At 38.9% G+C, this 15,847-nt stretch overlaps 1 protein-coding gene across 1 annotated transcript in view; it reads left to right on the forward strand.

Moving 5' to 3' along the window:
- LOC103477590 (neural-cadherin) overlaps positions 1-15,847 on the forward strand; it is a 137,214-nt gene that overhangs the window by 57,093 nt on the left and 64,274 nt on the right. Inside the window, exons 2-5 of the mRNA XM_008430788.3 lie at positions 5,715-5,903; positions 8,941-9,166; positions 11,586-11,790; positions 15,246-15,357. Of these exons, the coding sequence (XP_008429010.2) occupies positions 5,715-5,903; positions 8,941-9,166; positions 11,586-11,790; positions 15,246-15,357 (732 nt within the window). The remainder of the gene's footprint in view (positions 1-5,714; positions 5,904-8,940; positions 9,167-11,585; positions 11,791-15,245; positions 15,358-15,847) is intronic.

Raw genomic sequence — 15,847 nt, forward strand, 5'->3', positions numbered from 1 at the left:
TGGCCGAATATTTCTTCCTGGGACTCAAACTGGAAGTAATCGGGAAATGGAAGTCCGACTCTCTTCTGTAGAGACTTTAGCATCAACAAACTTGAAACTTCAGTGATGAAACTATGATTTTCTGATCAGGCACTGTCATTTAACATCACTGCCGTTCCTGACAATCTATTGGAACATTTGAAATGTTCCAAACATGGCAAAAAGTAAAAATACAATTAAAAAAATATATCAAATAAATGAAAATAAGCAAAAGTGTTGTTGTGCTTTATGGCAAAAGAACTGCCTATGGTTTGACACCTTTGTGGTTCCGTATTTTTCTCACATTTCTCATCTCTTATGTCTCAGATGCATTGATCACCTTTTTGCATTGCTTATTTGCGGATTTTGTTCATCAGTGGCTTACAGTAGCAGAATAACAGAGTAGTTCAAAGCCTCAATCTGTGTGGTATAGAGCTGCTTGATCAGTTAATTAACTACAGTTCATTAGCTGCGCCTTGCTGCCCTTGACTGTCTTAATTGCAAGGGAAAGGCTGCAGTATTCTTTGATGCTGCTTCTTCATTTCAGTTTTGTTTGCTAAAAAAATAGTGACACTGTGCAATATCATTCACTGTTTATCTCAGGTTGTATATATCTAATATTATTTTTAAACCCTTGTGATGAATTAGAAATTAGTGCATAGTAGTTTGGTTTTTATAGTGATTTACTTTGTTTTCCACTAGTTTAATTTGTACCAGAACCTGCAACAACTTTATTTTGGCAAAAAGTTTACCTAACTTTTATTACGAAAACATTCAGTAATGCTGGAATGTAAAAGTGCAAATATCTTCCCATCTTCTCACCTATAATTAGCTTGTTTACAGAGTTTTTCCTCCTTCTGTTGTTGGGTTTTTCTGTTTATCTGCAATCAGATCTTTCTTTTCTTCACTCTTCATTGATGTACCTCCTCCTGGATTGTTTTTAAGAGACACGCGGCTGTGTGAAGCGTTTCCCCCTCACCCCTCTAACCTAAAAACTGTGCTGCAGTTCAGTGCCAGGGAAAATGTAATCTCACCAATGAAAGGAACTTACCCCAAAACTCAGGGGGATATGAGTTAAAGCAGAGGGATGAAAGAAATCATGGATAAAAAGCTGAGCAGAACAAATTGAATCTCATTCTGAGGCATTTCTTCACGTGTTAGACAGTCCGGAAAGTCTGAGAAAACATCCTACAGCTGGTGTGGAGAATCTGTCTAACGAGAAAGTGAAAAAACTTGCTTAAATAGCATCATTTTACATCTGAAATGAGGAAAAGGTTGGACACATTAAGCCATGCTTGAGACATCCATTCGGTGTGAAAAGTGATGCTGCGCGACCCGGGTTCTGCTCCTCCGGAGCCTTGGCACGCCTGCGTGTGTTCGTGAAGTTCTGGCTTCAGCTCGGCGCCTCACATCAGGGATCTCTGCGGCGTTCAAGCTGTGAAGTAAATTTTCTGTGCTGAGAGGGATAAGTGCAAGGATGTGAAAGGGTGCTTCATTTAAGAGAAGCTAAACTCAGGTGAGACGAGTCTGAAGGCTAAACGGTGGTCTCCCTATTCAGCACAGACAAAAAAAAATCTATTTGACACAGCAAAATAGGTACATATAATTAAAGCACAAAACCAAGTGAACCTGTTTTTAGGTAATTTTGTGACGCTTTCAGATGAAATTATTTATCTTCTACAGCTCTATCCTTCTGAAAAACATGTTTTACATTTGCCAGCTTGTTTTCATTACTGAATTTAATTAGATTGCGACTTTAATTTGGAGCAGAATTGCTTGCAAAAGTAATTTTTAAATGAAGATGTTGATATTTTGCTTTAGTTGTCCTGGATGATGGATGTGGTGAGCAGCAACTGGATTAAATGTCCTACTTTGAGATGAATAAAGTATTCACTCTTTCATTCATTCGTTTGTACATCCTCGTATTTATTCTTGCTACAAACGTTAATATAACATTTTGGGTTTTAAGTGACAGACTGATAGTAGTTTGACATGTTGAAGTGGAAAATCAGGATACATGGTTTCCAAAATCCTTGTTTTTAAATACAGATTTAAAAAGTAGAGACACGTTTTTCATATATATCACGTCTTGACACACAAACACACTTACAGTTGAAACCAGATATTAAAATATACCAAATAAGTAGACATATGCATATTTTGTCTCACTGTGTGAAGTTAAATCAGACCAAACTTTTCTTGTTTTAGGTTATTTATAACTAACCTAAAACCTTAACTAAATGCCAACAAAAGGTATTTTTGTAACTTTCTTCAGATTTAGGTGTCTACAAACATTTGGTCAGAATCAGCGATAATTGTCTCCTAAATTGTATGACTTGGGTCAAACCTTTTTGGTTTCCCCCACACAGTTTGCTTCAGAGAGTGAGAAGAAAAATAATGTGCCTTTCAATGTGGTTTCAACTGAGTTCATCAATAATGATTGGTAGTTTCCTGTCAACAGTTTGTACCTGAACTGTGGATCACTGCAGCTCCTCCAGAGTTACCATGGACTTGTACACTTGCAGTTTTCTCACCCCGTTTCCATTTTTAGTAAAGCTCTTAGAGATAATCCTTAAACTTCTCCACAACTTTCTCTCTGACCTGCCTGCTGTGTTTCTTGGTTTTCATGATGTTTGTTCTCAAACAAACCCAGAGGCCTTGAAACAACAGCTGGATTTAACCACATGCACACATAAATTTTGCATCCTTACAGTCCTGGCAACAAGACAGATAATCAATCGGCTTCCTTCCTCTGAGTGATCAGGCAACCAGAATGCTTCACTGTCGATATGAAAGGGCGTCATTCTGTAATGGCGTTCAGTGGTTCCCCATCCGGTGGGGAAAGAAGTCTTCACAAGTCATTATTCTGGTGTCAGTGACCTCTGACCTGCCTGGAGGCTCGGAGGAGGCTCTGCCGGCTCCCAGATGTTTGCTTTTATTCGGTCAGATGGAGTTTTTAAAGTTTGCGCCTCGCCTGATGTCTGCTGTTGACCTGTGGTGCTGCATCTGAATGTGTTAATATTTATCATGATAATGGGACAGATTTCATGTCCCTTTCATACACGGGCCACAGCTCAGCGTATGTTAAACAACCAACAGGAATGGATGTGATTATTCTGGATTTTATGCTTTGAGTGAAGAGCAATGATGCATACAGACAACAGGAATGTGTGCCTCTTCCTTATTATCACCCTGTCCTCTTCTTCAGATGAAGATGGCCTTCTTGTTGCCATATGGGAGACTCTTTTATGGTTTAGGATGTTTTTCATGGGTATCAAGGACTTTAAAGAACCAGAGGGACTGAAGATATACTGTGAGGAGCATCTAGTTTTTATTTAATTAAGACTGTTTCAGTTTTTCTCTTTTATTTATTTTTGTTTTCTTACATCTATTTCTTCCTTTGATCCATCCATCCATCCATTTTCTTTCACCCTTGTCCCTCAGTGGGGTCGGGAGGGTTGCTGGTGCCTCTCCAGCTAACGTTTCGGGCGAGAGGCGGGGTCACCCTGGACAGGTCGCCAGTCTGTCGCAGGGCAACACAGAGACACACATGACACACAACCATGCACACACACACTCACACCTAGGGGCAATTTGGAGACAGTCCTGACAGTCATGTTTTTGGACTGTGGGAGGAAACCAGAGTACCCGGAGAAAACCCACCCATGCACAGGGAGAACATGCAAACTCCATGCAGAAAGACCGGGGCCGGGAATCAAACCCAGAACCTTCTTGCTGCAAGGCAACAGCTCTGCCATCTGCGCCACTGTGCAGCCCTTGATATGTTGTTTCGTATCCAATACGATACAGAAGAACCCTAACCCCAAATTAACTGAATTATAAATGTATTTGATAACTTTGCACCTGTAGAGCACATTTAAATACACCAATATCTTCACTGACTTCATCAAATTTAAAAAAAACACACACACAAACTTGCAATTAGAAGTATAACAGCCAATGTAAAATAAATAATGAGGAAATTGAAACTGACAAAAATAATAGGTTTATCTTGGTCAAACATGCAACAATAAGCTGAAACCAACCTGATTTTAAACATAGCTCAAAATAAATAATAAAGCAAAAATTATTGAATTCACAGATCAAAACTTTTTTTCAAAATTGGGTTTGATACAGATATTAATGTCAAATTGGTACATTTCTAGTTTCTTACCCATTAATTCCTTCTTCTTTAACTCTGACTCCCATCTCAGTGGATTGATGTGTCGAGGGACGTCTTCCTCCTCACCTCCTCATCATCCCCTTCGTCTCTCCCCTCCCTCTCTGCTCTCAGTGTGTTGACGCACCTTCAGAGGTGATATAAAAAGACAGAAAAAGACACCGTTGTGTTGGGTTGTCATCTCCTCTCCTCCTCTCCTGTCACCTGCTCATCCTTCCTTTCTTCTCTGCTTCCTCTGAAGTGAAGTTTCTTCTCTTGTCAGGCTGTTGTCTCCCGCGCTGCTGTGAAACGACACAGGAGTCAAAACAACAGCGAAGCACCGAGGCACCCCCCAAACTGAACAAATCCCCCTTCAGAACCAGGCGACATGAAATAATAAGAATAAAGATGGAGAGCAGAACCGTAGACATGACAAGCATGTGTGTTTTTAGTGGGCAGGTGGGAGCACCTGCTGTGCTCCTTTCCTGTGTTTCCACTCTCAAAAGTTTTGTTGTTTTATTTTGGAGGAGCTGCTTCTTTTTCTCCTTTTTCATCCCTTGCTCCTTGGTTCTTGTCTTCTCGTGCAGCAGGGTGGAGATGAAACACGGGGAAACATGAGAGATGTTGAAGAGAAATGTCACCTTGTCCCCTTTGGCTGAGAGCTGCTCCCCTTTTAGACCACTGCCTGAGCGAGTGGAGCGGGTTTAGCTAACGAGCTACGTTGTTGCAAAGCTGAGACAACAATAGCAGCACAGAAGCAGCAACCAAAATACACAAAATAGTTGTTTTTCTCAAGATGTATAGATGTAACTTCTTCTATGGTAGATAATCAGGACAGAAGACAAAACAATTGAACAAAATCAAGAAAAATCTCTTCAGCGGCTCGCGTTCTCACTAAAACCAGGAAGATAGAGCACATTACACCAGTTTTAAAGTCCCTACACTGTAAAGCTCCCTGTAGCTCAAAGAATAGACTTCAAAATACTGTTGTTAGTTTATAAATCACTGAACGGTTTAGCACCACAATACATTAAAGATCTGTTATTACTGTATCAACCGTCTAGACCCCTCAGATCTTCTGGTTCTGGTCTGCTCTGCATCCCCAGAACCAGAACCAAACGAGGAGAAGTAGCATTCAGCTTCTACGCACCACAAATTTGGAACAAACTTCCAGAAAACTGTAAAACAGCTGAAACACTGAGTGCCTTTAAATCTCAACTTAAAACCCACCTGTTTAGAGTTGCTTATGGCTGAATTAGGGTTAGAGTGTGGGTTTTGATGTCTTTGATGTTTTTTTTTATCTCTTTAATGTTTTTATCTTTACTTTTTAATTTCTTTTTATTTCTCTTTCTCACTGTTTCCGTTTTAATGCTTTTTTTATTTTAATTATGTGAAGCACTTTGAAATGCCTTGCTGCTGAAATGTGCTATACAAATAAAATGTGATTGATTGATAGCGTTCAGTTGTTCAAGTTTACAGACAACAATGTTATATTCTCATACTAAATAATTATCTTCTTCTTTCTTTCCACATTCAGGTGATGAGTGGTACCTGTGCAGGTTGACTCTGAGCATGCCCAGTCAGGCTGACCTGCAGTGGGGGATGTTTCCGTCGCCTTACCTGGGCGCCGTGGGTCCTGATGCCACATCTGGCTCTCTGGTCTACCGGCTGTCAGCGAGACAACGAGACGGCGCGCTGGGACAAGCTCAGTTCCTCCTACTTGATGGTACATTCTCCTGATATGTTAGCACAATTAGCTAAGCATATAAAATACAGTTTTGCATTGCTGTTTAAGTTAGGATCATCAAATTAACTCAAAACTTGTGAAATGGATGAATTAACCCCCAGAACTAAAGCAAAATATCTTATGAAGATGTTAGCTAAATCTGTTAAGAGAGCGTCATCATCTACAGTAAACATGGGCTGAAAAGCCACTTATAGAGGAAGAAGTCAACCAGATTTGCAACTACACTCATGGACAAAGACCTTAGTTATGGATTATCTGTCTGTCCATCTGTTCATCAAGTAGTGGGCACCGCAAACTAAAATGCTAGCTACGCTAACTAACCCCAAAGAACTAATCATAAACATTAGCTCAATTAATGCTATGCTAATGGTGTTAGCATGCTAAAATGCTAAATTCAACCATTCAACTGTAGGTTTACAAAACAACCAACTACATCAGTGCCTTAGAAATTACTTGGGAAAATTAAATATGCAAATTGTTTTCACAGTTAGCAAAAATATTAAAGTGGTAAGCAAAATATCAGCTCTGCTATTAGCGCATTAGCATCTATCTATCTATCTATCTATCTATCTATCTATCTATCTATCTATCTATCTATCTATCTATCTATCTATCTATCTATCTATCTATCTATCTATCTATCTATCTATCTATCTATCTATCTATCTATCTATCTATCTATCTATCTATCTATCTATCTATCTATCTATCACCTTGCTTTGTATCCTTTTTCTTTTTTTACCTGTCACAGTCAAACCTTGTTTTTCCAGTCTATTTTTCTCTAAACCTGTCATGTCTTTGCTTTTATCTCCTGCCTGTATCTGTAATTAGGTCCGCTCCTACTCTGCCAGGCACTCTGTGACAAACCTGTTTTGCTCAAAGGAGTGATTTATAAATAAAGATTGACTTGTTGGATTTCAATTACTGTCAAGAGGGAAAAGGAGAAAAAAAAGTGCATAAAAAGCACAGAGCTACACTCTTAATCGCTCCCCGGGGCAAAGAAATGCGAATAATAGCAAAGTCTCAGGAGAGGAAGGTAGCGAGTGGGAGAGTTAAAGGGTGGGCGTACGGGTGCCGGTGGCTGTGGATTTTTATTTTTAATTATTATTATTTTTACATTTTATGAGAGAAGAAGAAGAGAAGAGGAGGAAGAAGAAGGAATGATATTTATAGAGCTAATTTTTAATGCTCCCATATTAAAAGCTTCCCTTTGGGATAACGTGAGCACGTGTGCACTGACGAATAATCCAATAATTTAAGTTACAATCTGCGTTTGGCGTCATGTCAAATGTGTAGCCAGTGTGTATGTGTAGCGAGGACCTAATCAGTGGCAATAATAGGATTTTACCCAGTCTGAACATCAAAAATGTACTGTTTATTATTGACCTTTTTTTTCCTAATCGCCACCAAACCAAAATAACTTTTATAACATCACACAAAAATTAGCCATAATGGTAGCTAGCTTTTATTACCCAGTAGGGTTTTTAGATTTACTTCACTTCTGCAGAAAGTCAAAAGTGATTGCGAGAGAGAAGCACAAATAGAGAGAATCTATTTGTGCTTTAAATTTGCTTAGTGCTATGTTTATTAACTAATTCGCAGTTAGTAAAATGCAAGAAAGAGATTTTAGCATGTTTTACATTCAGTTAAGTTAAATTACTTTTTCATCTGGTGATGGTAAGGAGATATAAAATAATGGAATAGTCTGAGTTCACCAATCTGATCCACCTTCTACTTAAAAACACTAGAAAGAAACATCAAACATGAATTAAAATTATACAGACTTGCATCCTTATGGGTTTTTATGCAGGTTTGTCTTATCAAAAGAGCAGAAAGGACGCTCTCTACCTCCTGCTGTTCCTCTGTTGCGTTGCACCGCAGCACAAAACTCTGCAAACACCTTCAACGTTCCAGGTTTCTCAAAAGATTTGAGCTCACAACACACCTCCATGTCAAGTTGGAGAGGGTTTTACGTTAGCCTCGTCAAAATGGATAGCAGCTTTTGAAAATAATGAAAGAGCAGAGCCGTAGGAGGAGATCAAACAGTTTAAGTATAGTTTTATCCCACTGGAGGTTGTTAATTTCGAAACCTTTCGTAATTAGTGACAGCTAATTGGAAGCACAGAAAGAGACAATTAAAAAATAAAACATTTTTATAATTGAGACAATCAAATCTTTGAAGAGCTTTAATGCTGATTTTTTTTTTTCTCTTGCACACACATTGTTTTTTATAGAGACTGAAATAAATCTGTCACAGAAAAAATATCCAAGAAGGAGGAGATGATTGACAGTCGGGCTGCGGCTGCTGCTGCAGAACCCTCTGGTCAACAGCTGGGGATTCTTCTCCTTTTCTTCCCCTCGTCTTCGTTCTCATCTCCTTTTCCATTATTCCTCACTTCCACTCTGCTGCCAGCTTTCCATCCTTCCTCTTCCTGCTTTTCTTCTTTCTTTATTCCTCATCTCTCCATCGCTTGCTTCCTCCTGCTTCCCGCTCTCTGTCTCATAAACCCAGAGGGACGTGAGTGAAAATGAGTCCACTCTTCTATTTTTTTCCCCCTGCGTCTTCAGAGAGCGTTAACTAGCTCATAGAACACACATAAATAAACACACAGCCAGCATGCCTCCAGCATCAATTTGCCTCAATTGGCTTTTCATAATTGGACAGCTGGGACTCCGTCTCTTTATTTATACACAAGTGGACAAGTTGAAAGATGGTTGTTTACGTGAAAAAAAAAAAAAAATCCACAAATGAATGTATTGTTTGAATAATGGCAACATTTATTACATAGTTGGAGAACTGTAAAGGCAAGTTATTCATTTAAATGCTTTAAACTGAAAGCATGATCGAAAAAGAATGGCTCAGAGTTCAAAGTACTGAAGTAAATATGAAATTTAGTAAAAATAGCAAACACCAGTTCTGTGTAAACACACAATGACAATTCAAGTAAAACAGGGAAAATTTACTATATTTTTCAGCATATTTATTATATAATGTTTTTTTTCTTTCTTTTTTTAGGTGGTGATGAGTGCTTTGAAGTGGACCGTCTCTCTGGGCTGATTAGGACCACACGACGACCTCTGACCCCCAGCAGGGAGTATCATCTGCGGGTCCAGGCGGTGGACGGACGAGGCCGTAAAGGCCCACCAGCCACTGTTTCCATCCTTGCTGGACACCGACCGCCACAGTTCACCAACTCCACCTACAGCCTGAACGTGCTGGAAAACACGGCTGTTGGCCAACCGTGAGTCCCACCAACACAAATATTATCAGTACCTCTGATATAGACGGTCAAACAAGCCTGAAGATACAAGGCCTTACACAAGTATTGATACTATTTGAATTTTTCAACATATTCTTACAAGCTTTGGGGGAATTTGTTGTAACAGAGCAGCATAAAGTTGCATGTTATGTACTTTTGTTAGTTTATAAATCACTGAATGACTTGGCACCAAAATACAACACCGACCCGAACCAGAACCAAAACACGGAGAAGCAGCATTCAGCTTCTATGAGCCACAAATCTGGAACAAACTTCCAAAAAAACTGCAAAACAGCCGAAACACTGAGTTCCTTTAAATCACAGATGAAAACCCAACTGCTTAGAGTTGCCTTTGGTTCATAATGAATGAAACATTGATCAAAACATTTGAAGTGTACCTGCTTGATGATTTTGATGATGGCATTTGACAAAATGTAATATTTATTCCCTACTTGTACAATGTTGTTTTGATTTACGGCACTTTGATCTGCATTGTTGCTAAAATGTGCTATACTAACAACTTAACTCGATCTATATTGTTATGGGGAAGAAAAATGAGACATGTTAAGTTTGGGGTTTATATATTTTTACGCCCCTTTTCTTCAACACCCCTAAATAAAATCCGGTTCAACAAAACTGGCTTTGGAAGTTACCCGAGACATGGCCGTCCACCTAAACCTACAAGACATTCAAGGAGCAGCCAATACGGACACTTTCTAATCACAAATTTGATAATTATGAAAGAGTGGAAAGAAGAACATTCAGTCAGAGCTACTATACTCTTCTGTGGCCTAGTCAAAGCCCATGTCTAAATTCAAAGATATTCGTAGGGGTTTCTCACTGATTTTGAGGTAATATGTGAAGAGATTACAAACATTCTAGGGGCTTGTTGCATATTTTTAAAGGTGCCGATAAACAAATATAAATAAACAAAAATGTCTTGTTATGTTATGGAGAACTCAGAGTTTATACTGCATTCAGTGGGTTTATACTGCATGCAAGCCACCGTGCACAACGCTGTACTGGCATGATATCAATAAATGCTAAATTATAGAGCCATGAAAAGGTTATTAACCCAAATTTATGTTTTACCTTCCACATCTGCAATCCCATCATTTACATCCCAATGCCATAAAAAATGAATGGATTTTGCGAGTCTGCCTCTGTGAGTTTTTTTTTGTGTGTGTGTGTGCGCTCGTTGTTGTGCTTTGCATGTCATGTGATGCATGAAAAGATGAGCCCCGAAGAGCGAGACAAAAGAAAAGAGGAAGAGGAAGGAAGAGGTAGAAAGACAGAAGAGAGAAAATAGAAGAGAAGAAGAGGATGGCAGACAGAGGGATGATGAGGAGGAGAAGGAAGGGGGTGGGATGGAGGAAGAGGGCCCAGATGTATGAGTGTGGCCTGAGGCTGAGAATTTGAAAGTGTGGCAAATTCAAATATTTATTAAAAGTGAGGTCTGGATAAACATGAAGGGGAGTGTGTGAGTGTGTTGAATCCCCCTGGGCTGCTGGCGCAAAGCACATTGTATTAATATCCAAGTATCCATGCCACCCTCTGAGCGCTGTGTGGGTGTAGCTCAGTATGGGCTTTTTCTGTGTCTCAGCCTTCCATTATATATGTTTTGCATGCCCTTGCGTGTGTGTGTCTGTGTGTACGTGTTTCTCTTTTAATCAAATTGATTAACCAGGTCTGAGCATGGCACCTTAGAGCTGAGAATAATCCATGAAGACTGCAGAGTTTAAGAGCAGCACCAGCGTGTCACCAAGTCTGTTTGGAGACGCGCATGAAGAGCAGCTTTCCTCTGACCTGTGCTCATGTTTACCCTGCATACAAGGCGAAATAAGTGAACAAACACAGCAACATTATCGTTTACTCATGTATGACGTACAGAGGTAACACATTAACATGTTTTAATGTTGGACGTTCTCATTGTCATTAAAATGACTTGAGTCAAAGTTTGTTAAATGAGGTACTCAACAACATTTCTAACAAAACTCAAAAGAATAAAGTCTAATTCTCTACGTTTTCTTGGGCTTTGCAGTGAGAGTACGGGAATGTAAGTTTATTTGTTTTGCACATTTCAACAATGTGGAAGACGACAATTCAAAGTCCTGCAAAAAGAAAACATTAAGCACAAAACATGAAAACCTGATGTGTTTGGTTCTGGTTCTGGGGATGTAGAGTAGACTGGAACTAGAAGATCTTATGTTGTTTATCAAATTCAACATTATACATTTTACTATGAATTAGACAGGGAAAATATGTTTTCATAAAGAGGGAAAGACTGAGATTCATCTCGGTGTAATCTCAGAGAGCTCCAGCAGAACCAGCCTACATGTGGTTCAAAGAAATAAAATGGCTCATCTTGAACCTTTCTGTGTGTGTGTGTGTGTGTGGTCAGTGTTGCTGTGGTTCAGGCCGTCTCCTTCCAGAAGAAGACTCTGTCCTACATGTTACTGATTAACCCCGGAAACCTGTTCAGCATCAACCAGGAAAGCGGCGCTCTGAGCCTCACCCGATCGGTCGACTACGAGAGCGGTCACAACCTGCACACCCTGCAGGTCCGAGCCTCCGAAAGCGACACCGGCCTCAGCGGCGTTGCAGAGGTACGCAACAACGCCATCAGATTTACTGAGTCCTGTTTGTACTGTTTTAGTAAGAACCATCCCAACAACTTCAACAGAGATAAAACTGAATAAATTGAGCATTAATTATACCAGGAATACTTTGAGAAACCAGGGATGTGATGAAAATATTCCAATCTACTCATGAAAAAAAGTGCATTTTTATCTAAACTATTATCTTGTAGACAAGCTTTTTTGGCTAAAAAGTATCTGAACCCAAAAGGACTTTGGATCAGAAATGTTTGTAATCTGAATGAAGATGATTTTCATTGTCACTTCTCCCAAAACATAATTATAAGATTGTAATTTTCCTTGTGTTTTTTGAGTTACACGCCTCAAACTGTTGATAGAAATAATGTTTTCAACACTTTGTCATAATTGTGAAAATCTGTGTCAAATGTGGCAATCAGTAGTTCCTGTAATGACTTTCAGGGAATCATGTTTTCCATTTCTGTCAGGTGGAAATGCACCGATTCGTATTTTAATCCAGTGAAGACAATGAACAAAACATTTGACTCTGCAGCGGCACACACAGCTGCTTTTATTGTCTTTCTCGTGATGAGCCTGTCAATATATATATAACACAACACATGTAATGGTTCATAACTAGTCCTACTATGATAACAAATTGTACTGTAATGTAAATTGTCCCAGACGTTATCGCAATAAACAGTAATATCTTTGTTTTGAGACCAACATATGCACCACCTTTTGCATTTAAAGCATTTGAATGTTTTTTCAAAAGCAAACACATTGAAATGTCCGACACATTTTTTTTAAACTTGCATCACGTTCTTGATGGAAACTACTTGTATTCACTACCCGACATGGTGAGTGACTTTTCCAGTGACTCCCACTGTGACCTAAAGACCAATGGTCCTCACCTTATTAAGCGATCTGGTCATTTTGCAGCTCAGGACAAAATGTGAATGTTATCCAGGGACTCAGATCTCGCCATGACCTCTGTGTGTCGCGTATGCATTCACACCTGTAGCTGAGGCTGAGCTCGTGATCAAATCACCCCAGAGGCTCGACAACTTCAGGCGTGAACAAGGTCACAGTTTACTGACCTGTGATGACAGTCGCTGTGAAGTGTTATTCTGTGAACGCGGCGTCCCGGCACACTTTGCCAAAGCGCATTCATTTCAATGCTTGACAACTAAAGAGTATTACAATTTATTAGACACAAAAAGCTATTGATTCAATAAGTTACCAACTAATATTTTAAGTTAACATTGAAGAATATTGTCTTGCTTTTTCTACTTTCTAATCTATGTTGTAAACAGTGAATACCGAGCCAATAAAAAGAGAGATTCACATAACAACAGCCAACTGGTTAAGGTTTGACAGAACTGTTTAAACTCGGCTGTCTTTTAGCTGCTGTGCAAACTCCTCTGTGAATAAAAATTCACCACCATCACAACTTATCAACTCTCACTTTAAAAAAAAGCATCTGAACATGCTGACGCCCAACCGTTAAACAAGCTGCTCTCTGATGAAAACACGTTCATTTCTGAATCAGATGCTATGATGCAACCGTTGAAATTTACATCTTACTGTGCATACGTTACGCATACTTAAATTAGAAACAGCAAATTAAGCTTTTTTTTGTGTGAAAACTCTCAATTTCAACGCGGTATGCAAAAAAATGAAACATTTTGTCTACATGCACAACTACAAAAGTTTACTTTTTCATCTTTTGGTAAGCTATGCAAATTATATGAAGCAAAGATCTACACACTGAAATTAGTGCAAGGACTAGTTGGAGTTTTTGTTCGATATTACAGGCTTATTGAAGTTTTAAGTTTCATATTTGGAAATAGTAGCTGTCATTGTTCATTAGTCTGTCAAAATGCAGACAACATTTATACATGTTATGCTTACATCTTAGCGACCGAAGACAGGAGGACTTTCCACTCATCACTCTTTGGACTTGTGTTCACATCAGAAGCCAAAAGTTGCTCTTTATGATTTGCACCACATAATTTAATAATTGTATGGTAAAATTTGTCAGCTACTCTCGTGTTTTATGATGACAGTATTTCTTTAACAATGTAAATTGTAAATTTTCCACTTGAGAGCTTTTACAAATCCAGTTCTTACAGTTACAGAAATAGTGGTGGGATCTAATGTCCTTCATTCAAGTTCCTACGGAAAACAAATATTTTGTTCCTAATGGGAAAATATTTATTTTACAAAATCAAAAATTGTTACCATTTTCCTTCTCTTTAGAAAGAAATCACAAAGCATCTCCTGCAGATAACACAAGGGTTTAATTATGCTTCTTACTGACTGCACCACGTCACTCATGGTGATTTGTGCTTCACATTTTACCTATGAAGTAAACAGAATAAAGCCGTTTGTTTTCTTGTCTCCTTCAAATTAATCTTTTAAAGCAGAATTGTTCTTTTCTGGAAAAATCCAAAGTTAAATGGTTTTAAAATGAAAATAACACATTTTTTCCTTGTTTACATATGCTCTGTGCATATTTGCAGAGGCAGCCACACATCTCAATCCTCTCAGCCTCACCATTGCTGCCCTGCTGTCCAGACTAAACAGGTGGTGTGTTTGAAGTTCAGGACTGCAGAGGAAATCTGTGCTCAGGTGGTCATATCAGCTCAGGTGGTCATATCAGTGGCCTCACCAGTTAATTCAGCTTTTATGAGAATAAAAACAAACTATTATGTTTCAGTTCTGGCATGTTGGATGGGGAAACAGGAACAAAGGTGAGATAAAGACACAGAGAGGATTGAGATTTAGGGGCTTAAAGCACGGACAGACAAATGGTCATGAATTAGTTTCTCCTTAAGCATCAGATATGAAGCTTTACAGTGGCATCTGTGTCTGCAGTTTTTCACACTAGAACATCAAACAAACACTGATATGACTACAGAAGGTAGTGAGAAAATCATATTTGTCATTCAGTTACCACATCCCAGATGGATTAACAGAAACCTAAAGCAGAATTTTGAATTTGTGATGTTTTTGTGGTTCTGTTTGATTTAAAACAGTTTTATTTCATGGCCTGATCACAACACACACAAACCTTTCTCCATATGGATGACGGAGAAAGGTGAGTGGTTCTAGCTTTACTTCTGATTGATTCTCTAGTTCAAGGTGTTACTATGAAGTTTCATACAACTATAGAAAAATACTTCACAGACAGAAATAACTAGGGATTAACGATATATCTGGATTACAATCACAAACGGCATATTGGTGTCATTACAATAAGGAAAACACAGTGCCAAAAGGGCAGTAAATTATATGTAATATTGATTACTGGCCAAGGCAGTTTAATTAATATCAATATCGGCTCAGATTTTCACCCCGGTGCAGACGTTACCTGGATTTTTCTGATTGATCTGTGGATCCATACAGAGATGAGCATCTATTTGCATGAGAAACACTAAAACTAAATGAGTTTTTTCCTCCAGGTCGTTGTCCACATAACGGATGAGAATGATTGCACACCAGAGTTTCTTCACTCCATCTACACCAGAGACAACATACCTGAGAGCGTCGCACCTGGAACCTCACTACTGCAAGGTAACACAAACTGATGAGTCTGCTGAAGATTTAACACCATGCATCATGATGAGACCAGTTATTTCCCTTAATCCTGTTGGGTTTTTTTCTTTTGTGTGTCCACATTTATATTTTTTTCCTCCTGATTCCTTACATTCTTTCACTCTTGGTCCTTTGTTGTTTTCCTTTTGCTGTGTTCCCCTTGTTCTTTTTTCCTATTTTCTTGGGATCTTGTTTTCTTTTCTGAACTTCTCAGGTTTTTCTTCCTTTTCATCCCCTCACATATCCAAATCTCTTGTTTACAGGTTCTGCTTCTCTTTTGAGTGGCTTTCTACTTGTTTTCCTCTATCTCCTTCATCCACCTTCTTTTCCTTTTCCTCTCCTTTCACTAACATGTATCCACATTCAATCCCTTTTAATTCCCTCATCTTTCTCCTTTCCACCTCATTTGTCTTCCTCCTTTTACGTCTTTCAGTTTTTTCTTCTCCTCTCCTCAACCATTTCTTCTTGT

The sequence above is a fragment of the Poecilia reticulata genome, chromosome 16 (assembly GCF_904066995.2).
Source record: "Poecilia reticulata chromosome 16, P_reticulata-male-v2, whole genome shotgun sequence".
NCBI lineage: Eukaryota > Metazoa > Chordata > Actinopteri > Cyprinodontiformes > Poeciliidae > Poecilia > Poecilia reticulata.